The sequence below is a fragment of the Vigna unguiculata genome, chromosome 9 (genome assembly GCF_004118075.2).
Source record: "Vigna unguiculata cultivar IT97K-499-35 chromosome 9, ASM411807v1, whole genome shotgun sequence".
In the NCBI taxonomy this organism is placed as follows: domain Eukaryota; kingdom Viridiplantae; phylum Streptophyta; class Magnoliopsida; order Fabales; family Fabaceae; genus Vigna; species Vigna unguiculata.
The window spans coordinates 40,166,465-40,192,075 of NC_040287.1; the positions used below are offsets into that span (position 1 = coordinate 40,166,465).

General features: G+C 27.8%; 3 protein-coding genes across 3 annotated transcripts; 2 read left to right on the forward strand and 1 right to left on the reverse strand.

Moving 5' to 3' along the window:
- Positions 1-1,268: 1,268 nt before the first annotated feature.
- LOC114164331 lies at positions 1,269-2,893 on the reverse strand. Its single transcript, XM_028048965.1, has one exon. The coding sequence runs from the start codon at positions 2,739-2,741 to the stop codon at positions 1,629-1,631; it is 1,113 nt and encodes a 370-aa protein (XP_027904766.1). The 5' UTR covers positions 2,742-2,893; the 3' UTR covers positions 1,269-1,628.
- Positions 2,894-7,923: 5,030 nt separating this feature from the next.
- On the forward strand, positions 7,924-8,904 carry LOC114196105. The gene has a single exon (XM_028086631.1). It carries the CDS (start codon positions 8,163-8,165, stop codon positions 8,637-8,639), a length of 477 nt encoding a protein of 158 aa, XP_027942432.1. The 5' UTR covers positions 7,924-8,162; the 3' UTR covers positions 8,640-8,904.
- Positions 8,905-14,256: 5,352 nt separating this feature from the next.
- LOC114163240 (serine carboxypeptidase-like 7) lies at positions 14,257-19,652 on the forward strand. The gene is made up of 14 exons (XM_028047422.1): positions 14,257-14,473; positions 14,568-14,722; positions 15,117-15,193; positions 15,339-15,461; positions 15,774-15,876; positions 15,972-16,009; positions 16,256-16,354; positions 16,438-16,524; positions 16,648-16,794; positions 18,315-18,386; positions 18,576-18,694; positions 18,972-19,085; positions 19,244-19,289; positions 19,403-19,652. The coding sequence occupies exons 1-14, from the start codon at positions 14,337-14,339 to the stop codon at positions 19,484-19,486; spliced, it is 1,401 nt and encodes a 466-aa protein (XP_027903223.1). The 5' UTR covers positions 14,257-14,336; the 3' UTR covers positions 19,487-19,652.
- The last annotated feature ends 5,959 nt before the right edge of the window (positions 19,653-25,611 follow it).

Consider the following 25,611-nt stretch of genomic DNA (forward strand, 5'->3'; position numbering starts at 1 on the left):
GAATATGAAAACAGAATTAGAAACACCCAAGATTACACCAAAGTAAAAGTTTCATTAATTATTTGATAACACTTATAAACAGAGGTTTTAAGAATTCTTACTATAACTAATCATACAATTCACACATGCATAAAATAAAGAGATAAGAAAGGAAAAAAATGTGACAGTTCAGTGAAAGAATTAAGAAGGAAAGTACTTGACAAGGGAGAGAGACAGAGTTGACGATGAGGGATCGTAGGTAAGATAGCACAGCATTTCGATGTGCTTCTGATGTATGGTTGGGCTGAATATGTGTAAGTAGCTCTCTAGTTCTACCTTCAGCTTGTGACCATCTTTTCTGGTCAAACACTTTTGGAAAAAGTGGTGCCTCATTACACACAATACCATTAAAAGGAAACGGATTACATAATCCGTTTCCAAAAAAATAAAAAATAAGAAAAATCAAACGGATTTCACAATTTGTTTTTGAAAAATAAAAATAAAAAAGAAAGGAAACGGATTACACAATCCGTTTCCGAAAAAAAAAAAAAACTAAACGGATTTCACAATCCGTTTTTGAAAAAAAATAAATAAAAAGGAAACGGATTTCACAATCCGTTTCCTACAGAAAAAAAAAACTCAAACGGATTCCAAGTAGGAGAAGGTGGGTGCTGTTGTGTGGGAGAAGAGGGAGAAGGGGACAGTGTGTGGAGGATGGAGGCCCTGCACCTTAAAAAAACAAAGGTAAAAAAAAACTTAGGTCAAAGATTCCAAGTGCAGGGGGTGCAGAGCGTGTAGGGAATCTGCTTTTGGAGGTACAGTGCGGTGAGGCACGAGTATTTGGGGTGCACTGCGGTAAAAAACAGTAATTTATTTTTTAACCATGGACAAAGATGGAATTAAAGTAAATTTTAAAGGTACAGGAGAAATCATTGGAGGTGCATCATTGGAGATGCACGGAGAAGCCCCCATATATATTTAGTATCCGAAAGAGTAAGTAACCTTTACTAAATTCAGTAAATTGTGGGACACCAAAACATTCCTTATCCACTGGAGGATTCAGCACCTCAAGCCACATAAGGGATAGAAGAAACACAGAAAACAAAAGGTCATCTTACTATAAAGAAAGAAAATAACACTGGAAAAACCGAGCAGAGAAAAAAGAAGACCCGAGCATTGAAAGCCCTTTCCAAATTAAAAAAAATACTGGAAATTCAAATCAAATATGTTATTTTTCATTTTCTTGTTAAATATTTTATCTGAAGATGAACATAAAAGAAAGGGGCATGACCAAAAGCAAATTAAGATAGAAAACAAAGTGTTTACATGTCCACCAACACTACATGAATTAAGCTAGGATACAAAATCACTAGCTTAAAAATCCTTGTATTTCTGGATAGTTTAGGTTAACTAAAAACATATCAAGAAATTTGACAGAAAAAGCAAATTGTGCATGCTATATATTTAAAACATCTATAACTTCTGATGAGGTTTGAAGTATCAGACTCCATAATATAATGTGCTAAATTTATTCCCCACTTGAACAATGAATCCTTGTCTTTAAATAAGCAAACTTGGAAATCTATTCTTGAAATTACATCCGTGCTTACAATGGTGCAGTGAAAGGGAAGTAGAAAAGAGTAGTTAGTTCAATTGATCTTCTTGTTCATGTTGTTGACGAGCTGCTTCATCTGAAACCTCCAAAACAAGAAATAAGCCAAACCTATTCCAACCATCACATACATCCAAACATTCTCCGACTCACCCTCCCTCGGAGACCTCACCTCCTCAATCTTAAAACTCTCACTCCAATTCCCCAGAATGCCCTCCATCACGCGCCCGTGCAGCACGTAAGCCCTCTCTCTCTCCCGCACCACAATCGAAGTGGGAAAACCCTCATCATCAAGGTCAATTTTGTCAAACACCACACCCTGGCTCCACCCGTCGTTGCTCTTCACCAACCACACCCTCTTCAACGACACCACCAAAACCACGCCGTCGTTCCTCAAAGCCACGCCGTCCGCACCCACGAGATCCTCGTTAAGGAGCACAAGTCTCGCCACGCCGTCATCCTCGTCCACCTTGAACATCTTCCCCGTGTTGCTCTGAACCACCAGGAGATAACCCTTGCCGTTGTAAACCAAACCGTTTAGGCCGCAGGAGCTGAACTTCTCGTCGATGATCACTGGGTGTTCGGTGAATCTTGCGGAATTTGAAAAGATCCAGGCTTCTCCCTTTTCGCTGACCTTCCAGATGTAGTTTCCCACCGAGTTCGTCACATACGCGTTACCTTTGAAGTCCACTGCGACGTCGTTCGCGATGGCGCGTTTCTCGTCGCCTTCTGCAGAGGGGAGGGCAGAAAGGAAGAGGCGGCGGCCGGAGCGGAGGTCGTAGGCGGCGAGCGCGTTGAACGGAGGTAAAGGGGCCCCAGCGTGGAGCGCCGCCAGGACGCGGTTGTTGCGGGAGTCCACGGCGAGGCCCAAGATGGTGACGTTTTCCGGAAGGGAGGGGTCGGAGACTAGGGTTTCTACCACCCCTGCGTCGGAGATCGCGGAGATGGTGCGGTGGCGGAGGGATCCGACCAGGAAGTGTTGCCCTGTGGGATCCCACGCTAGCCCTTCCGGGAAGAGGTTCGGGGAGCGGAAATTGATGACGTGGGGGCTGCCGGCGAGAATGGTTGAAATTTGGAGGGCGAAGAAAAGGAAGAAAACGGTGGTGGGTGTGGGATTGGTAAGGGAGTGTTTGGATGACAGTGTTGACATTGTTCACAGTTTTGGGAGATTATGTTGAATTGGTGTGTTTTGTTACAATCTTAGGTCTTTTACTTTGGGTTTGGGTTTTCTCGTCAAACGGATTAAGATAGGATTTGTTCTGTAAAACTGTAACATGGAACTTAATCTCTAACTATGGGGTTAATATTATTGGTTATTAAGATTTAGTACTGAATCTATAGTAAAATAATATATGAAATCAGATTTGAAAATGAGTATGTTTGACAATTTTCACTATCATGACACATAGAAAATTCATGAGTGACTGTGACTCTATTTAAATTCATAGCTATACAAATATTGTATACTGTAAAATGAAATTAAATAGTTTAATGCATGATATTATGTTCAATTTTTATTTATTATTATATTTATATACGGTTCGCCTTATAATACTGCCTAGATATTTTGTGATAAGCTCCTTATTTTATTAATAGATTTTATTTGATATTTCTCTCATAAACTCTATGATTTTATTGATATTGTTAAAATGAATATATTTTTATTTAAGTTTTCGATAAAATTAATTTATATGATGACTTTTTATTAAAATCAAGGAATATAAACTATTAGATTCCTACTTTGCAAAGCAAGGAAACATCAAGATAAAAAAAAGAGACATCAAGATAAAAATAATCTTTCAAACAGATTGGATAATACCAACTTACGTTGCAAATCATATAATAGTATTAGATTATTTTTTTGAAATTAATTTGCAATCATATTTACAAAATAAAAGATTCTAAAATATAAGAAATTCAATATTAAAAATTCAATAAAATAAATAAATAAATGAAGTAAATGTTATATTATCACTAATTTCATAAATATCTTAGATGCTCCCTCTTTTTTTCTGTGATTTAGTGACCCTTTAGCAAAAAGACTATTAAATGATTATACAGTGTATAAAATAATTGCTTTGATAAGATACCATTGGAGTTTAAATATTTTAGAAATGTACTTTGTTTTTTGTGGAAGACATCAAATATTTTATTATAGGAAACAGCAACAAAATTTGTATGTTATAAGAAATGTGGTCTAAGTATCTCATTTTTTAAATCTGTATAGATGAAGTTGGTGGAAGTAAATGGTGGGTGAAGAAATGTTGCATGATGAAAACTTCGTGAAGGTTAGGTAAGCTTTTCCATTTTTTTTTTAGAATTGCAAGTGTTTGTGAGTTTTTATTTATGCAGTTTTTATTGTAAATAGATTGTTATTAGTCATTGTTAAGTTGGCATTAACTTTTGTAGTTTTGTGTTTCTAAAACAAAATAAATTGATATTAGTCATTGTTAAGTTGGCATTAACTTTTGTAGTTTTGTGTTTCTAAAACAAAATACTTAATATATGATAAAATATTTGAAGATTCTATTTTTTTTTTCTCTTCTTAGATTTTAAGCAGTCTATCTTGATCATATTTTTTATTTTGATTAAATGTTTATGCATTTAAAAAAATATTTTTTTAATGTTTGGTATTGCTCCTAATAAATTTAGCCTTTGATTAAAATTTTGTTATTATTTATGTTATCTTAGGTCTTTGGTGTGTTATACCTTTCCACTTTCTTCCTTTTTTTAAGTGTAAGTCACTTTTAGGTAAGTGAATCTGAATTTTTATTGTGTTGATTTATGTGTAAACAATCTTAGAAAGTAAATTATCATTTTGAGAATGTTTACATAATACTGAATGGTTATCGCTAGATTGTGGTTGGATGAAATAATTAGTGCATGTTTAAAACTAAGTTTTGAGTCAAGTGTCAAACTAAGTAAGTTCATTTTTTATAAGTGAGATAACTTTTAATTTAATTTGATATTAAACATTGGATTGAGTGTTAAGTGATCACTTAGTTAAAATCATTAGTGGTTCTGTTGAATTTGATATAGGTTTACATTGAATTTTGAAAGGATTGTGAGTTGTTATAATTGGTTTGATAAAATATGAAACAAAGAACTAAAACTTACCTTTGTTGTTTTCGTGGTTGAGTGAGACTTTTGTTGATTAAATAATAAGTGACATTTTCAAAAACTTATGCATGCTATTTAAATGAATGAGATGTTATAATGAACTTTAGTGGTGTTATGTCAATTTAATTATTATTAAAAGGTTAAAATACTTCTTGTTCCAATTTATGTTCAGTCTTATCAAATCACTCATAATTTTATTTTTGTGCTCAGATAGATAGGTTTTAATTTTTATTAATTTTATTCTTTTTATTTAACATCGTTTTAATCATTAACGGCTATAAACAGTGACACTTATGTGTCATCTTGTGATTTTTTTATTTTTTATTTTTTTAATTTTTTTAATTTCTTGTAAATGTTCATGTGTCAACGCAGTAGTATGTCATGTGTCAGAGTCAATGTTTTATATTCAATTTGGTCCCTATATTTGTTATTTTGGTTCAATTTAATCATAAATTTTGTTAGGCTTAATTATCATTTTGGTTTCCTAATTTGTTGAGTTGGTTCATTTTGGTCCCCTTATTATTTTTTGGTTCAATTTGGTCCTCTAATTCTTTAAAGTGTTCAATTTGGTCTCTGCCGTTAAGTCAACTTTAACACCATCTCCGTATATGTCACATGTCATTTTGTGGAATTTTCAATTTTGTAAATAGAGGGACTAAATTGAAAACAACCAATGTTAGCTTGACACGTGGCACAATCGTGACCTGCCACGTGGCAGTACATGTTTTAAATAAAAAATCTCAAATTGACACGTGTCACAACCATAAGGTGACACGTGGCAGTTTATTTTTTTTTTAATAAATTAAAAAAGAAAAAAATTAAAAAAAATTGAAAATTCACAAAATGATATGTGGCAAGTCAAGGAGACGATGTTAAAGTTGACTTAACGGCAGGGACCAACTTGAACCTTTTAAAGAATTAGAGGACCAAGTTGAACCAAAAAATAATAAGTGGACCAAAATGAACCAACCCAACAAATTAGGGGACCAAAATGATAATTAAGCCATTTTGTTAACATGAACTAATTTTGCTCCCTCTCCAAATTAAAACCAAATTTATTTTTTATATTAAAATTCAGATTTTTTTATTAAATTTTTTGGTTTAATATATTAAAATTCACATCATTACAACTTTTATATAAAAAATTAAATTTGGTCTTATCTTCGACAGGGATAAATTTGGTCAATTTTAAACACAATTAGGACTAAATTGAATAAAAATAAAAAATATAAGGATCAAATTGAAAATAAAACATTGACTATGACACGTGACACGTTGTTGAGTTGACACGTGTACATTAAAAAAAATTAAAATTTTAAAAAAAAAAACTAAAAGATTAAAAAAAATAAAAGAAATCAAAAAAATCACTAAGTGACACGTGACAATCACTGTTCATGGTTATTAATGATTTAAACGGTGCTTGAAAAAAATGATTAAATTGAACAAAATTGACGAAAATTTGAACATATTTCAACACAAAAATAAAATTAGGACTGATTTGACAAAACTTAATGAAAATTGGTAAAAAATGTATTTAAAGCTTTTTAAAATTTGCAAGAATGGTAAATGTATCCAGAATTAAATTATTTAGAGTCATATGTTTATAGTAGTACATGGTATTAAGAATATATATATATATATATATATATATATATATATATATATATATTATTTATTTCATAGGATAAACACATACAAGTTGTGAGTAGGGATTTTGAAGGGACGGGTAGGGGACGAATATTAATTTCCTAATTGCCGGTTAAATATTTGTCCCGTATCCGTTTTCATATTTGTGCGAGTATCTGTTATGCGGCTATCCGCATATTCTTTTAATATCCACATGTACTCCCACGGTATTTACAAAAAAATATATTTAACAATATATATTAACCATAAATTTAAATAAAATAAAAATATAGCATTTATAAATTTTAAATAAAGTCAAAATAACTAATTTTAACAGTGTTAAATGACAGTTTAAAGAAAAATAAATCAATTAATAAAAAATAATTCATTCAAAATCAATGTTTTAATTTTTTTTTAATTTAAATTAAAGTATAACTGATACATGTATCCAGATATTATAATATTCGTATCCGCCACGTTAATATACTGGTATAAAATATTTTCGTACTCATTTTTCCAAATATCAAATTACAATATTCATTTTGTTTGCATTACAATTCGTATTTATTTTTTTACATCCTTAGTAGTGTCTAAAGTGTGCACTCCTTCTCTTTAATTTAAAGCAGAGGGATCCTCTGTTTGGATTTGTTTTTCTTCCCCTACCTGTAACCACAAAAACTAAAATAGTCAACACTATTAATAATGCTCATCTTCCGCCACATGTCTCTCCATTTCATCTCCATATTTCTTTCTTTTCCTTTTTACTGCACTTTCTCACACCATGAATGTTAAAACTGCTGTCCATCTTTTCACTTTCTCAATTATTAAAACCGCCAATGCATACTTACATGCAAATACTTTTCTTCTTCTTCCCCGTCAGACCTGGTCTACTTTGTTATATACGTGTCTAACTTATAATTTTCAACATTATTCTTTTTTATTATTAACATCGTCAATCCTTCCTAACAGAATGTAAGTACAAAATGCCCTATTTATTTATTCAACCAACATTTTTTAATTATTATTTAGAATAACGATCAGTGGAAGTGCTACGTTATTTGATTCATTACATTTCTTGACCGAGGCTTGACGCTCTCATATCACTACTGGTGTTATGTTTTTTATTACGTTAAAGAAAAGTATACAGCGTGTACCGACACGTGTGATGAATTCAATAATTATATTAATTCACGGTAGTTATTACCAAAGTTTATATAACAACATGATAGTAATTAAACCAATTATAAGCATTTACGCACTCTTCAACCAAGCTTGCGAGAGGAATATGTTTTATATACGATTACTATATGCATACTTTTTCTCTCTTTTTCGATTTTTTATTATTATTTTATTTATTCATTACATTTTTGTTCTCCATTTTTATAAAAACAAGCCAAATATATGTAGGTTTTACGCGTGTATTGTTATATAAAACGAGTCAAATTATGGTGCCGAGAGTTGAAAATGATAGCGGTCCTTCAAATAGAAGCCAAGCCACCTTTTACTATTATGAAAAAAATAAATAAAAAAAAACTTCCGTAATAATTGAACAACTTCATTATGATTATAAAAACGAGAATTTAGGCCAACACGTTCCAACTTCCACGCCTTTGTTCTTATCTCTTTTGTTTTCTGATACGGTGTGCTCTGAAAAAGTCCGTGCGCGCTATTCACAGTTTCACACCCACCTTCCTTTCGTTTTTCTTTAACACCCTCTGTCTCTCAATCACCACTACAAAAATCATAATTCCCCTCTTGCACCCCAGAAACGAAAAACACCTCCATCGCAATTTGTTTGAAGATCGTGTGAGTGACTTCGAAAACCATGAGAAAGGGCAAGGAGCAGAAGCAGAACAAGTTGGTGTGGATCATAACCACGCCTTTCAGAGTCTTGGGCAAAGCGAGGGATGCTTACGTCAGAAGCATAACACAGTGTGGTCACAACATGAACTACAGCAACCCCGTCGATGCTGCTGGCAGATTCGAGGCTCTCCCCAGAAGCTACAGTGTTGCCACGTCACGCTCCGACAACGAGGATTTCGCGGAGCTTATGAGAGCGGCTTCTGCCAGAACCTTGGGCAACAGAATCGACGTCGATTTGGTTCTGAAACAGCAGGCCCAGGCCCAGGCCCAAGCCCGGCCCCTTTCCTCTAATGGGCTTCCGAAGTCCACGAGCGTTGGCATGGGCCGGATCGACGAGGACACGCCTTATGATTTGTCTGAAGGAGATGTTGGCACCCTTCCCAAATCGTATCCCAGAAGTAGAAGCTACGCTGTTGCAAAAACAAGTGGTGTACTGTGAAGTGAAGTGCGTACACACTTTTGGATCTGAAATTAAAGTAGGTGTTGATTTCTTTGGATTCTTCTCCAGAGAAAGATAATTGATTAATACATTCTGGTAATTTGATTGAGGTTAGGTTTGATCGGAATTTGTTGTGGTTTGGTTTTTCGTTGTGGGTGGTAGGGACTGCTTTGAAGGGGACGGTTCCATGTAAAGTCGCTTTTTACTTTATTATCTTCAATATAACATTTCTATACATGGTAAAAATGTTTATATTTTCACCTAATTTATGGTTGAATATACTCGAATAATTTTTATATGACATATTAATTAAATAAATATGTCTTAAAAAACGAAGCACTTTAATATATATTTTTGCTTGACAATTTTAAAATAGTTGATGCGGTAGTAATTTTAAAACTATAGTATATCTGGCATGCAGTAGACGGCAAAAGAGAATTTTTGTTATTAATGTGTGTCTTTAATGAGGGATAGTACCTCCGAGGAAGAAGGAGTCAATTTAGTTAGAATGAAACAAAAGAAGTGTGACGAAATGAAAAACTGTACCTAACTGTAAATCATATCTAGTTTAAATTTCTTTAACAAACATTTAGAAACAGCAATCGATATATTATTATTTTTAAATAAGTTCATTAAAACAATCCTATTGTTTATAATATATTATTTTAAATAAAATAATTAGGGATTGTGTCCTCCAAACAATTATCACCCTAAAAATTATTTATTTTCGTTATATCAACTAGAACTTAAGAATTGCATCTTTTTCAGATTTTGGTTGATATTTAAAAGCATATTTCGTGTTATAAGTTACATTATTCTGTAACAAAATTTAAATAAATCATATTATAATTGAATAATGAAGTTTGAGTTGTTATATTGTTAAGTAAAAAGAGTTATGTCTTGACTATAGTTTTTGGTTTAGTGGTAAGTATTTACGGGTGGCAATGTAGGTCGGTTCGACCCATTTAGGTCCAGCTCGCATAAGGTCCGCACATCGCGGGCTGGTCTGCCCCGTCCCACACAATTTATGTGGGCTGCAATCACTAGCCCACCCTGCTTCGTACTTGGCCCGCGGGCTCGTAGGCTGACCCACTTTTTTTAATTTTTATGATAAAATTTTGAATGTACAAGTTTTTTTTTATGTGGGCTTGCGGACCGATTCGCGCGGATTGCAAACTTATGTGGGTCTACGGATTGCCCGACAAACCAAGTCCTAATTGTCACTCTTATGTTCGATCCTAATAATTAGTATGATCAAAGCTAAGACGATGAGTTTGATTTCTAATAAACGAAAAAAAATTGTTAGATTACATCGATAATTTTGAATAACTTTTGGTCTCCGAGCATAAATTAGATAGTCTTTCAAGAGTATAAGTGGATTCAATTTTTAAATGATTAAGATTTAAATAACTGTAAGAAGGAGAAAATAACAAATGGAATAAGAGTAATGAAAGTTGGTGAGAGGCGAGGAAGCACAAGCACGAGCACTGAGTATGCATTAAGGATAAATGCATCATTGATTTTTGGACAGGGATGTTCTAAAGGCTCAATTAATTGGGGTCAATAAATTACTGGGACTAGGTTTTAATATGAATCAATTCGATTTTATCTATTATAGTGGTCGATCATACTAAATTAATTATTAAATCTACCCAATTCATTGCTGGGGACAACTCACAAGTCAATGGTTTTAACTCTTTTTTTATTTTCCTGAATTAAAAAACAAAACTTTTTTTTTTCTTTCATATAAATGGAGTAAAACGCACATCAAATCTCATAATTGATGGAGTTTTGCCCGATTTCTTTATTTTTTAACTTAAACAAAACTGTATATTTTTATATTTTATAAACTTCTGTTTACTACGACTTTTAATTGTAAATTTCATTATTACGTAAAATTTTGAATAAATATTTTTTGGAAATACTTATAAATATAATACATTTTTTAACTTTAATAAAAAAATATACATAAGATTTTGTAGTTATTTTTTTATTTTTGTACTATAAATGATGAAGACATAACTAATGTTTAAAAACTATAAAAAAAATGCTATACTTAGCAAAAATAAAAAGAGTATATTTTATAAATTTAATAATTAAATTGATGGTAATTGTAAGTGAAAGTGATTAAATTGGTAGTTTTACAAAGTTAGATAATGAAAAAAACAATGGTTTAGATTTAAGTTCCAAAAATAAATGTTTACCTCCATCACGTAACCAACGGGATAGTAAGAAACAGCTTCCATATTCCAAATTATCAATCAAACAAGAAACAATTTTTTTTTTCAAGACCTTTCTAATTAAGGGGAAAAAAATAAATAAAAGAAAGTTGGTGAATCCAATTAATACTATATTTCAAGATTTCAACCGACTTTTTAATATGAATATGGCTGTATCAGCCTATTAGTCCAAACAAACCAACTTTGGATGGACGTTGGTAGTTTAGTAGTCATATCTTTGTTATTTTTTCAATTTGATTTGGTTTCATTAGTTTAAATTATGGATAATGAACTATCCTCTTCTTTATAAAATAAACACGTTTGATTTCTTTGAATATTCCATCTAATTTTTTAAAATTCTCATTTGACATGAAACATTCTAGGTTTATTTTAGTTGATAAAAATAATTTAATTGACTCAAGGGGTAATTAGTTTGAGCGAAATTTTGCCATCAATTAATATCGACGGAAAACTTTCCGATTAATATTAAAATAATTTTATGCATAATAATAATAAGTAAAATATTTGATCTAAATAAAAATAAAAAAATTCAGTAATTTTTTAAATAATTTTATAGAACAATATTTGATAAATAAAACATTTTCAATAAAATTACATTTAAAATTGTGAAAACTCTTAAATCATTAACGCTTATGAATTAAAATTTAATTATTAGTTACAATAAAATAGGTTAACATTTAAATATAATAGTTATTTTAATTTATTTAATTATAAATATTAATTAATCAATTAAAAATAAAAAATATATATAATTAAATATATTTTAAATATTTATTAGTAAATATATATTGAAATAAATTTATAATTAAAAAACAAAGTGTTTGTGCTCCCATTTTGACACGTATCCCAAACAGTTCGATGTTATCATGTGTTATTAACCAATTTTAACGTCATTTGCTACATGGACTTGATTGAATGAAATTTTACAAAAATGAGAATCAAATTGATCACATAGCGAATAGAGACCAAATTGAATAATTTTGACGAAAATAGGGATCAAATGTATATTTAAGTCTAATTTTAATTATTTTTTTATAAAATGATAAAAAACTGTGGTGAAGGAAACATAATTATCAAATGTTCAATATTAGGAGGATGATTGTTTATTCGATATCAAATACTTTGAAATAAATTATAATTGTTTTCATTTTATATTAGAATACCAAATAAAATTTCATGATAACCAAAACATTTATTAAATTTACAAACATTATGAAATCTAGTTAATAAAATTTAAAAATATTTAAGAAAAAAACATAAGAGGAAAAAAAATATTCAATTTAAAATATATTTTAAATGTTTGTTTACTTCAATTTTTTAAATTTCAATGATCTATTTTTTTATACACTAATAAAAGTTATAATATATCACTTGATCAAAAGGATGCAAAGAACAAATAATAATCATAATAATAAAATTATAGATATTGTATCTTTTGAACTCTAGTATATGTTGGATGGTGATAAAAAAATATTCATGGCAATTACATTAAAATTTTATATTATGGTAAATAAAAGTTATTTATACAATTATAGTGAAAAAATTATATCGTGATTGATAATGAGTTAGAAAAAAAAATTATATAAAATATATCGAAATAATATTATTATATGATGAAAATAAACAACAAATAAAAATATTAAAAAATTAACAAATGTATATCTTAGAAAAAAATTTGAGAGGCTATTTAAAAAAATCGTACAAAGCAAAACAAATGTATAATTAAATGTATGATAAGATGAGAAATACCTTAGAGATATAAAAAACTTTTCAAACATCAACATACATACTTAATGATTGAGAAATAATGAAAATTGTTTTAGCGAAACAAAAGAGTTATTCAAATGAAAAAAAAATGAATAATAATAAGTAATTTTTTTTTTTAAATTACCTAGTAAATGAAATATTTATGCTATTAAACACTTAAATTGAGAGTAAAACATTATCATGTGAAAGAAAAATATACAATAAATAAAAATAATAAAAATAATAGAAATATTCAAATGTGAGACATAAACATTTTTTAATTAACATACATCATTTTAACATAATTACATAAATGATATGATAAGATGAAAAATATATTGGAGATGCGAATGAATTTCATGACAACCAAATAATTAGAAGAAATAAAAAATTAAAAATATATATATAAGGTTACTTAATTAATTGTGAATATTTTAATAATTTAAACGGGAACAGATATATGACGAAGACGAATATTATGACAGGGATATGTAGGCATCCCATATCTAATTGAAAAAGTAGGAAATTCTATGTATCTATACCCATACTCAATAAATACAGAGATTTTTCGTCAAAATGAGAATAAATTTGAAAAATACCCAAAAAAACAAATTTATTTATTATCTCTAGTTAAAATGAAGTTAAATGAAAAATCGAGTGTTTGTGTATCATCACCTGTATCATAATATAATGTATTATAAAGTTGTCAAAACTAAATGCTTAATCTCATACTATATGAAATATAGATCAGCTTCCACCTTTCTAAATTTCTCCTTCCTACTTTTTTCAATTTTTATCATATTTTCATCATCATATTAATTATACCAATAATAACAATAATTTAATTTACTTTTTAACTAATATAATATATAATAATTAAAAATAATAATTACAACAACAATAGCATAAAGACAACAATAACATAGAGACAAAAATATATACAACAATAAAAAAAAAAAAGAAGCCCGTGCATATACACGGGTTCATGCCAGTAATGTATTATAAAGTTGTCAAATCTCACTACTAAAGTATCAAAATTGTCCAGAAAAAGTAGAGTAACTTGGCATGACCAAATCACATTGGTCAAGGCGGTCCATGAACCTGTTTGATTAAACTTTTTTGTTTCTTGTTCTAAATTTTGGTGCAAAATTGTAGAAGTTAAAAGATAAATATAAAGAGATTAATTTGGTAGACCAAAAATAACCAACAATTATCAGTCCATTTTTTTTTTCAATTATCAATCCAACTTTTTTTTACCTCCACAATTTTAGAGTATCTAATCCAATTTTCTTTACTCCAAAATTTTAAGCCATGTCTTCCTTCAAAAATACTTTTTTTCCTCCTATCTCCACCATAAAACAAAAACCATCACGCAGTTGTCATAATACATGAGAAACATTTCAAAGCTTTGCAAATATATATATTTTTTAGAAAATTTAAAACACTTGAAAAAGAAAAATAACATAAAAAGTGAATTATATTCAAACGTTTTATTCAAATGCCATTATTTTGTAATAATAAAAAAAAGATAAGAGTAATTAAAATTACATTTTTCATATATATTAATTTTGTAAGTAAATAAAAGAGGTCAGCTTCATAAATAGCATTGTTGAATCCGTCCCTGTTAGAGAAGATGAAACTCCATACGGAATTGATAAGTGTGTAGAAAAGCAATGTGAGACAAGAAACAAACTCTGATTGCACTATCTCTATGGCGGTTATGGATTACAGAGGCCTTCTGCTTCTCCTTCTTCTCTTCCTTCTTTCATCAAACTTTGCAACGTCTCACTCCATAGTGCGCTTCCTTCCTGGCTTCCATGGACCCCTTCCTTTTCTACTTCAAACTGGGTAAGCTAACCATGATTCTCCATTTAGGTCATTCGTGCTTTTCAATTATTCATTGAAAATTTAGAGTAAATAGATGTGATGGAAATGGAATCAGGTATGTGGAAGTGGGAGAAAGTGAAGCAGAGGAGAGTGCAGAACTATTCTATTATTTTATTGAGTCGGAGAATGACCCCAAAGGGGACCCTCTTCTTCTTTGGCTAACTGGGGGACCAGGTTGCTCCGCTTTTTCTGGGTTAGTTTTTGAAATAGGTGATCATTTTCTCCTCATAATTGTTACTTCGTAATTACACTTCCGATATTTTTACACTCTCTGTATTTCATCATCTATTTTTCTGATCTATTTTAACATATTATCATAAAGAAAAAATATTATTATCGGAAAAAATAAGTAAAATATTGTCCAAATGAGTTTTTAAAATTTAACTTGACTAACCGGATGGAGATTTTTTTATGTCAAATTTGTTTTATCAGTTAGATCGCCTATTATATTGGACTGTTTCTTATAACTCTTTATATTCTTTATTATCAATTTTTTAATGGAAATATATGTCATAATTTCTTGGAATCTTGCATTAAAGAAATTACATATGATTATCATCTTTCTTATTAATTGTTACACGGTTAAATCTGGCTGGGTTTGCAGGTCCACTGTCTTTTGAAAACCAGGAATACAATGGGAGCTTACCTAATTTGAGACTGAAGCCACAATCATGGACAAAGGTTGATAACATTTATTTGCTATGTACTTAATCCTTTTACAACTTTCTTTGTTATTAGTATAAATTTTTTTATCCAAATAAACATAAGCTGAACTATACTGTTTAAATTTGTGTTTGATTAAACTGTTTATGGTTTTGTTGGTTAGGTAAGTAGCATCATATTTGTGGATCTGCCAGCGGGTACAGGCTTCTCTTATCCCAAAACAGAACTTGCTGTTAATCAAAATGTCTCCAAGCTAGTTCGCCATGCTCATCAATTTCTTAGGAAGGTACACCACTCCCATCTTAAATTTTCACTGGCTTAAAGTGTCTGTGGTTTTAGTTATATTTGGAAATTTAACAAATCAAGCATTTCATATAAAGTCTATCAAATTTGATACACTTTCCGCTGTATTTCTCTGTACCTAAAATAATTATGTATTCAGGAAAAAAAAAGTAAAATGAAGACTAAATTTACTAATTTCGAAAACTGAGAAACTTAATTGACTCAGAATAACTTACACTTTTCTACGGTTCCAACATAGAAAAATGAACATGATAAGTGGAATAGTCTATGACAGTGATGTTGAAATTGTGTGTAGTGGCTAATTGATCATCCGGAATTTCTCTCAAATGAGGTGTACATTGCTGGCGACTCATTCTGTGGCCTTCCTATTCCAGTTCTTGTTCAAGAAATTTCATATGGTATCACACTCACCGAAGAGTCAAATAAATTGAACACCAAAAATGATTTAACTGACAAATAGCACTACTTTTTCCCCATATATCGTTACTCTCAGGAAACGAAGGTGGTATCCAACCATGGATAAATCTCCAGGTTTGTGCAATTAATTACAACTATGATTTCTAAACAAAAAAATTGTATATATTTCTCTTATTGTTATATAACACGTCTCCTTTATTGTTGTTATTATTATTATTATTTTTCTTAGTATATGGGAAAAGTTATCTATCTGCAGACAAATTTATACAGCTTCCATAATGATTTCCTTTTATACCAGGATAAAACCAAACTATATTTTTATTAATTTAGAAAGTTGATTAACAGGAATTTTTTTTACAGGGATACATTCTGGGAAATCCCATAACAACATCCACTGAAAAAAACTACAAAATTCCGTTTAATCATGGCATGGCACTCATATCTGATGAACTCTACGAGGTGATTTTGTTTGTTCTTTATTTAGTTGGTAGAGTCCAAAAGGTGAAATGCTAAGAAGTTTCTGTAATTTACTGAGTGAACAGTCACTGCAAAGGAATTGCAGAGGAGAGTATCGCAACATAGACCCCACAAACACATTTTGTGCAAGGGACATGCAATCCTACGAGGAGGTTAGTCATACTTACAGGGACAAGTAATTATTAAATCCTTTTTTTTTTTGTTCTTAAGAACAGACATCGACATATGGAGTTGTACTAAATGGATTGGGACCATAAATTGTTGGTTTTGGACAGTCTATTTCAGGAATTCAAGTTGGGCATGTTTTGGAACCCCATTGTGAGGAATCTGCTCTGCGTAATCCAATTCAAGATACTTGGAGCAGCAGGAGGTCCCTTGCTCATGAATCCTATCCTCTCACAATGCCACCTTTATACTGTAGGGTAAATTTTCATACCCATAAAGTTACATATATCTGAGCAACTAGTTTAGACATGACATCTCACAGGTACAGGTGACAAAATGGACCACCCTCATTCGATCCCGTCAAACAAAAGAACGTCCTTCACAGAACGGGTTCATGAATTGGATATTTATTTATTTATTTTAATTTTTTTATTTTTAAATTTAGTTTATATATATATATATATATATAAATATTAAAAACATTTTTTAATTATATAAAATTTAATTAATTAATTAATATTTTTAATTAACTAAATTAAAATAATTATTATATTTATATGTTAAATTATTCTATTATAATTAATAAATATAACTTTAATTTATAACCGATTTAAATTATAATATTATTATATATTTACATATTTAAAAAATATAATTAAAAATTTAATCTCTTAAATTATTTTAATTTTAATTTTTAATTTTGAAATATTGGGTCAATAGATTAGATTAATTTGATCTATATTTTGGATTGTTTAATTAACAGTTTGGACGAGTCGACTAAAAATAAAATTTTGAACAAAATCGGTTTCATTTTGAACACGCTCATTGATCCATCGAGTCCAAATAATCTTGTTACCCTATGTCAAATGTGATTAGCAATGAGACAGTTCTATTTAAATTTTAATTTCTTAAAAATATTTACTTTTTTTTAAAAGAAAAAAAAAAGCCGAAGTGGTGAGAAAGAATCCCACTTCAGTACGTAAAAGAAAGGTGTTCATTATTAAGATACACAACTTTAGTGCATAAAATAAAGAAAGTCAAAATTAAAACGTGCTTTATAACATATTTCATTTTGAAATTTTACATCTAATAACACCGCTTCTTTATTTCAGTAATCTTTTTAAAATTTACACTTATACAAAAATTCAATTTTAAATAAAATGACTCCATTGTAATACCAACGTAACTACAAACAAGCTTGATTGAAGTACAATATGAAAATGAAAAATAGTATACATATATACACACACTCAAATTCTCTTCCATATCACTTTATCCTCATTTCTTTTCTTAACTCTTTCTTAATTCTGTTATATTATTTATCATATATATCAGTTAAAATTTTCTCTGTTTCATTCGATCATAAACAAAAAAAATGTATGAGTGCAAGTATTATTACTCGTATAGTAGAATACCTTTAGTAAAGGACACTATTTTCATTTTATTTTGATTGTTTTGTATTATAATTGCTGCTTGTGCATCACTTATTCTTTTAGTATGTTAAATAAAGTTGTAATTTTATTTAAAACTGTTTGGAATTACGATTTCTCAATTTTAAGAATACAAATATGTAGGAAACATGTCTATGATACTGATTTAAGAAAACAATACCAACTACTTTGAATAAACAAATACATTTAACAACTTTTTCTACCGCTTCAACTATGAAAGTTGATAAAAAAATCCGATGCATTAGGTCTCAGAATTGAACATGCATTTGGTAACCCAAATCACTTTAAAAACATTTTATTTTATTTTATTGAATTTCCATGCGCAGACTCATGCATATGTCCTTTCTAGCTATTGGGCCAATGATGATAATGTCCGCAAAGCACTGCATATTCGTAAGGTATATATAACATTATATATTCACACTCAACAAATTTTTACGCACACTTTACATTCATTACTTCATCCTTTAATCTATATGTTTCTTTACAGATCAAAAAATTATACTTTTTAATGAACAAAATATCTTAAAAGTGAACTATAGGTGTGTAAAAAAACATTTTAAGACTAATATATATTTATTGTGCAGGGAACTAAAGGGAAATGGAAGCGGTGTAACTATGACATACCTTTTAAGACTGATATCTCTAACAGCTTTCAATATCACGTCAATCTCAGCAGAAAAGGCTACCGTTCATTGATATACAGGTCAACATTAATTTCTATATATTATATGAACCTTTTTTCTTGCTAAATGTATCTGATTCATTGTTTTCCTACCTATGTATTATTTGTGTTATTTCTCGATTACAAATATCGATAAGATATATTGCCATTCAATGAAATGCTTATAGGGCATATAACCAGACTAAAATTTCAAATCCAATATAAACAGAACCTGATTATTTCTTTGTGAATCATATATGGCTTATTATACATTTACTTTTCTTTCTAATAAAATAATATTGTTTTTGTTTGTTAACAGTGGGGATCATGACATGGTAGTTCCATTCCTATCTACACAAGCTTGGGTAAGAGCTTTAAACTATTCCATCGTCTCTGACTGGAGGCAGTGGTATTACAATGGCCAAGTGGCAGGGTATGCACCTAACTCTACTTTCTTTAAACATTCAAAAGTTAAATACATTTTTGTATTTTTTTCATTGACAAGTTTTTGCTAAAAACGATATCGAACTATGTCATTGATTTTTATGAAAAACTATACTAACCTCATTTTGGTGACTAAATTACTGATAGATACACGAGAACTTACTCAAATCGGATGACATTTGCAACCGTGAAGGTAGGCACTATTTCAGCTTAGGCAAAAAATATTCTAAGTAATAAAATATATTGTAAGAATAAGAGAATTGTGTATAAAATAATAAGTTGTGTTGTTGAGGGGTCCACTTGCAGGGTGGAGGGCACACAGCTCCGGAGTACAAACCTGAAGAATGTTTAGCCATGTTCATGAGATGGATATCTAATAAGCCACTCTGAGCCTAGGGCATGCCAAAACAACAACCCCATAAATAAAGGATAAACCTACGTTGTTATAAATATATTTGTTAAACTAAAAGTGCATTAGATCCTACTGTTTTATTTTCTTTTATGGTTTATGTTGTCATTAAAAGTTTTATTTTAAATGAAAGTTACTTTATTGAAATTTGAAACTTATAACTTTTTTCCTTCTTTCATATAATTATCATCCCAAAATCACATTAGGCCTTTTACTACCTGCACTCCCACCATTTCTTTGTGCATCCACTAAAATTTTCAAAAATAACGCTTTTATCTTTCGAAAAGGTGAATTTAGAATTACATATTTTGGAAGCTTTATGGACAAATCTTTTCTAATTTTCAAAACGAGACATTAAGAACAGAGTTTCCAGAATAAAATTTCCACAGGGTAAACCCACAATTTTAAGTCACCTCTAATTCTTTTTGGGATTGGACTTTTCACAGGGTAGCTTCCACAGTCCAGACCATTTCTTTCTGCACTATTAGAGGGTGGTTAGAAAAATCGATTTATCTCCCTCACCGTCGTCACCTGGTGGATTAGCTGCTATCCCCTTAACGTCTGTGTTACGTCATGAACGAATTAAAGGGAAAAAAATTATTTTAAATTATAAAATCTAAAATTATTTTTCATAGAAAAAAACTCAGATTGTATAATTCAAAAAACATTCAAAAATTATGTAATAGAACTCTTTTTACTTTTAAATTAAGTCAAAGAACCTTTTAAATTACACAATCCAACAGTTAAATAACTTGTACAGCTCAAAATATTTTTTCATGACCCAAAAGGAATTTTGAATTATAATTTATAATTATAATTTTCTATTTTATTACAATTATTTACGTAACTTTTTGAAGAATGTTCGAGAAATCTCACATTTTGCAAAGTTTAACTTCAATGAACTTTTATTTTTTTAGGCATTAATTATAAGTAAAGAAATTAGTTTTTTTTTTCCAAGTGCATAGTCATATATGTATCTTTTAAACATTCATAAAAAAAGGCCTATTATGGTTTTTTATTTTGTAAAACTTTACGTAGTTTCTTGAAGAAGTTTTGTACAATGTTAAAAAGTTCTTACATTTTTCAAAGTTAATCTTTCAAAAAACAATATCTTTTTACTCCGAAATAAAGAAACTTGTGTTCTTCCAAGTTATTAATTATAAAGAAAGTAATTATTTTTAGTGTCTCAATGCACTGTCATATATAGTTGTGCATTACATAATTTTTAACTTAGCTTCCTAAAGAAGTTTTTACAACTTGGAATACCTACTTTCAACACATTTTGTTTTCTAATTCTGACAACATTAACTATGAACAACTTTTTACTTTACATGTTCTCACAAAATGAATTTTTGTTAGAAAGTATATCAAGAATTTCTCTGAATATGAATAATAGTTAATATCAATAACTGCAAATAGAAAAACTCTCACTTTCTCAAGAATTACTTTACCTATTCCAAGAAGTTTGCATTAATGATTATTAAAACATTAAATATCAACACTAAGAATGATGGTTTGTGGCACTCAATGCATATCCAAACATTGCAATGTTATCTGCATGTTCAAATTCAACACATCTACCAAATTCATCCAGATACAATGCACCTTAAATATTTCTACAACTTAATTGATTTAATGTGATATAACTTATAATTAATATTAATTTATTTTTTTTTTTAATTCAATCTCTTTGTAAACATTTCAAAACCTCTCAATTAGCTATACTTACTTCTCATCATCCACCATCACCTAATGTGCATTTAATGATTAGAGTCTATATTGTCCATGATTGGAGTCTGAAGTTTAAATAACTGAATTTGAATTTGAAACTTACTATTTTTATATTTTTTTATATACAATAGATGAGTCAATAAAAGTGTTATTATATATCATATTATTCTTCAGATATACGATATTTTTAATTCATGATTTTCTAATTTAAATTGGACTTTCTGAATTTAAATTGTTTTAAAAAAATTAATATTATTTGAAATTGTTTGAAAATTTTATTTTTAATATTAGTATTAATATTAATATCGAATGACATGTAATCCTATATTTTATTAACTTCTCAGTACGTAGTTATATATTAGAAATTCACTTCATTACATGTTCACCTATGTTAGTGTATTAATCAATTTGACATACATTTTTTTAATTTGTTTAATTAAAAAAAATAAAAAGGTCTATAGGAAGTTTTTACTCACTCATGCATAAGTTTATTTCTTAGAAAGATTTACCTTTAGATTTTTCAAAGCATCTTTACAAATGTAAATTAAAAATGTTTGTTCTTCTTGGATCATTTATCTCAATAAAATACAAATGGTTGTTAATAAATTGTCCAAGAATATAATATATATATATATATATATATATATATATATATATATATAATACAAAATAAATACATATAATTTATAATATATAATATATATTTACTCAATAAGCTTTTTATACTTTTCATCTTCCAAAAATAAAATAAAAAATGTTAAGAAGAATAAAAACAACTTTTGAATTTCTTTTATTTTTAATGTATATTTTCTCAACTTCTTAAAGATGAAGAAATTTTTGTCTCTTCCAATGTGTCTTCGTCGTTGATTAACATTAATTATGAAGGAACCAATGACTTTTTGTGCGTCTCAGTACAATGTTATATTTGAATTTATTATATTATAATTTTAAATAGAAAATATTTTAAAAATCTATCTACCTTTTTTAATAAACTTTATACAGGTTTCAAAATTCTTCTTAAAGTTCAACGTAGCTTATTTAATAAATTTTCAATGTCAATAATATAAAGAATAAATGAAAAACTAAAATTTTGGTCACATTGTCAATAAAAAGCTTCTCATATTATTTTTGTCTTCCAGCATTTAGGTTGTCAAATGTCAATAACTTTTCGTCTTCCAATAATCTCCAACACGTTGTCTTTTTGAATTATGACTCAATTTATTGTGAACAACCAAAATTATGATTTGTGGGACTGAATAAACTGCGAAATATCAATCAAACATATAATTAAGATTCAAAGCAGTCCAAAAGTTATTATTTATCAATTTTAAATATATATAAAATATAAAATTTTATATCATGATGTTGTTTTCTAGAGATGTTACCTGTTATTTATTTATCATTAATCATTAATATTTAATTTTTGTTGTTGTTATATATTATTGATCAGTAATTAATATTAATAAAATTGAAAGATAGCTTAAAAATATTGTATTGGAAATCAAAATCTTCTTCCATTAATGTGTTTAGAAGATGATTGATCTAATATTACTTATTATGTTTATAATCTTAATTTATATCAATGATTAAATTCAAATATTAATTTAAGAATAAATTTATGTTTATGCATAATTAATGTAATATTATCATTTAATATTTTTGTGTAATATTACATTACATTAAATTTAAATTGAAAACTTTTTTTTATTTAATATCTTTGAAAATTGAACTTTTCATCTCATTGTTGATTTTTTCAAACATCATATAGTAGATAATATTAAGTAATATATTTCTCCCGTGTTTTTTAAAATAAATTTCAAAATTAATGGATTAAAAATCAAATCTTTTTCTGATTTTAAATTGTAAAAAATTTCTCATAATATATAATAATAATAAATTTTGGATTTAAATTTGAAATCGTGTGATAATAAAATTTGAATTTAAAATTTAAAACAAAAAGTATATAATTTTTTTTTAACAAATGCTTTAATATTTCTGATAAAAATATATAAATTCAAATATTCAAAAAATTTGATGACTCATAACTGTATAATAATATATTATAAAATATAATAATATTTAATAACAATGTAAATTTAAAATATCCTAATAAAGTTTGAATTTGAAATTTAAATTAAAAAAAAAATTATAATATAGTGTAGGTTTTCTTATGAATTTTTTAATGTATCTAAATAATTTTCAGATAATTTAATTTATGAAAAAAATTCGTATTTAAGATATTATGAAAATCTAAAAATATAATTTATTTTTTTTAATAAAAATACATTAGTAATTACAATAAAAAATAATAAAAATTAAAATATGATATAAAAAAATAAATAAGTAATATAATATTTAAGAATAAAAGGGCTCTTAAATATTATAATAATATATTAACATGTTAACTCTAATATAGTAATAACAGTAATAATAATTAAAATATGGTGTCAAACAATAAAAAAACAATTGTAAAATCTAAAATTTGGTTACTGAAATGTATGTTTCCAGATTTTTTTTGGTTTTTCAGATACTTTTCTTTAATTGGTTCAAATTTCTTTGTTTGCAAATTTTTTTCGCTCACTTTTGCTTTTTCAGATTTTTTTTAACCGGGTTCAAGTTCATGTTTCCCATTTTTTAATTTTTGTGTTCATTAATTTCTAGATTTTTTTTTTCTCATTCCATTTTTGTTAGACATATTTGCTTTTCCGGAATTTTGTTTTCAATTGGTTTAAGTTTGTGTTATTCAATTTCAAATGGTTGTATCAAATTTGTACATTTTTTACATTTTTTTTCCTTTTCAGATTGCTTTTATATATTTGCTTCCACGTTAGTATAATTTTCATGATTTCATGATTTTTTTTGATTTTGGCTATATCTCTCTTTATATTCCTCTTCTTGATTTTTATGGTTGCAAATGGATATTGTAAATAACATCAGAATGCATATTGATTATATTTACGTCGTTTCTTCTCCTTTATTTGATGATTATGAATTGAAATCACTAATTTCTTGATTTCCAAGGTGTTAGGAGTAGGATTTGAAGGCTTTGAAATCACTAATTTATAATTTTAACAATAATATTAATATCAAAATTTTATTGTTGTAAATTTATTTTAAAATAGAAATAATTTAATATTAAAATTTTAAAAATATTAATAATATGTGGTTAAATATTCATACTTGAAACAAACTTATGTAAATATCACATAAAATATATTAATATCAATAATAATTTTTAAAATAGTATTTGTAATTATTATATTAATATTCAAATTGGAGTAGACAGATACTTCTGTTTCAATTTCAAGAACTTCTCTCACACTTAAAACCACGTCACATACAGATTCTAAAACAATTTCATTTTTCTTATGTATTAATTGGACAAATATGCGTTTTTTTTTGTTTTTCTTTCTCATTAATAGTTATATTTTTTGTTTTTCAGTTTTCATGTTCATTGTAGATCATGTCTTTAAGTAAATTATTCTTTAATGTCCTCTCTCTATGCATTTAAAAATTCACTCAAAAGATGTGATATGGTAAATTATTCCGATACTTATTCAGAAATATTGACTTACTTTTGAATCTTTAATTCTTAAAAAAAAGTTTTTTTATTGTTTTTGAACAACGTTCACTTATTAAGCTAAACATTGATTTTAAAAATAATTTTGATAACATAAACATAAGTGTATTATTACAAAATGAAAATTATAAATTCTTAAAATTTTTAAAAATATAAAAATTATTAACAATTTGTTAATTTCATTTGTTTTATAAAATTAAGATACCTATCGAAAAATTTGAAATTCCAAATATATGATAATAAAACTTGAATTTGAATTCAAAATCACAAAAATCCATAAAAATATAGTAATAAAATTTTAATTAGACATTCAAATTCAAAACAGAAATATTATCCAAACCTTTTCCAAATAAATAAAAAAATGTATCTAATTTAAAAGATAAATATGGTACTTATATTTATCAAAATCAATTATCTTATTGAAATTATTTTTTTATATAAAATTATATATAAAATAAAACAAGATAATAAATAATATATATATATATATATATATATATTTAATGATTTTTTTCTATTTTATTTATTTTTTAAAATTATTATAGAATCACTTTTTATTACTAAATAAAAAAACAGACAAGTTACATTCTTCTAACGATTTTAACAAACAAGTTACAATTTAAAATTTAAATGATTTTTTTAATTAACATTTAGATTTTCAAACAATATAGAATATTTTCAAACATATGGTAGCAAACTTGAAATTTAACATTTAAAATAACAAAAATCTGATAAAAATATGATACCAAAGATTAGATTTAAAATTCAAAATCCAAAAAACTGTAAAATATTACA

Coding starts and splice junctions, on each gene's coding strand:
- LOC114196105 (XM_028086631.1), top strand. CDS start 8,163: ATGAGAAAGGGCAAGGAGCAGAAGCAGAACAAGTTGGTGTGGATCATA.
- LOC114163240 (XM_028047422.1), top strand. CDS start 14,337: ATGGCGGTTATGGATTACAGAGGCCTTCTGCTTCTCCTTCTTCTCTTC. Junction 15,462..15,773: donor CTCATCAATTTCTTAGGAAG/GTACACCACTCC, acceptor AATTGTGTGTAG/TGGCTAATTGATCATCCGGA. Junction 18,695..18,971: donor TACCGTTCATTGATATACAG/GTCAACATTAAT, acceptor GTTTGTTAACAG/TGGGGATCATGACATGGTAG.
- LOC114164331 (XM_028048965.1), bottom strand. CDS start 2,741: ATGTCAACACTGTCATCCAAACACTCCCTTACCAATCCCACACCCACC.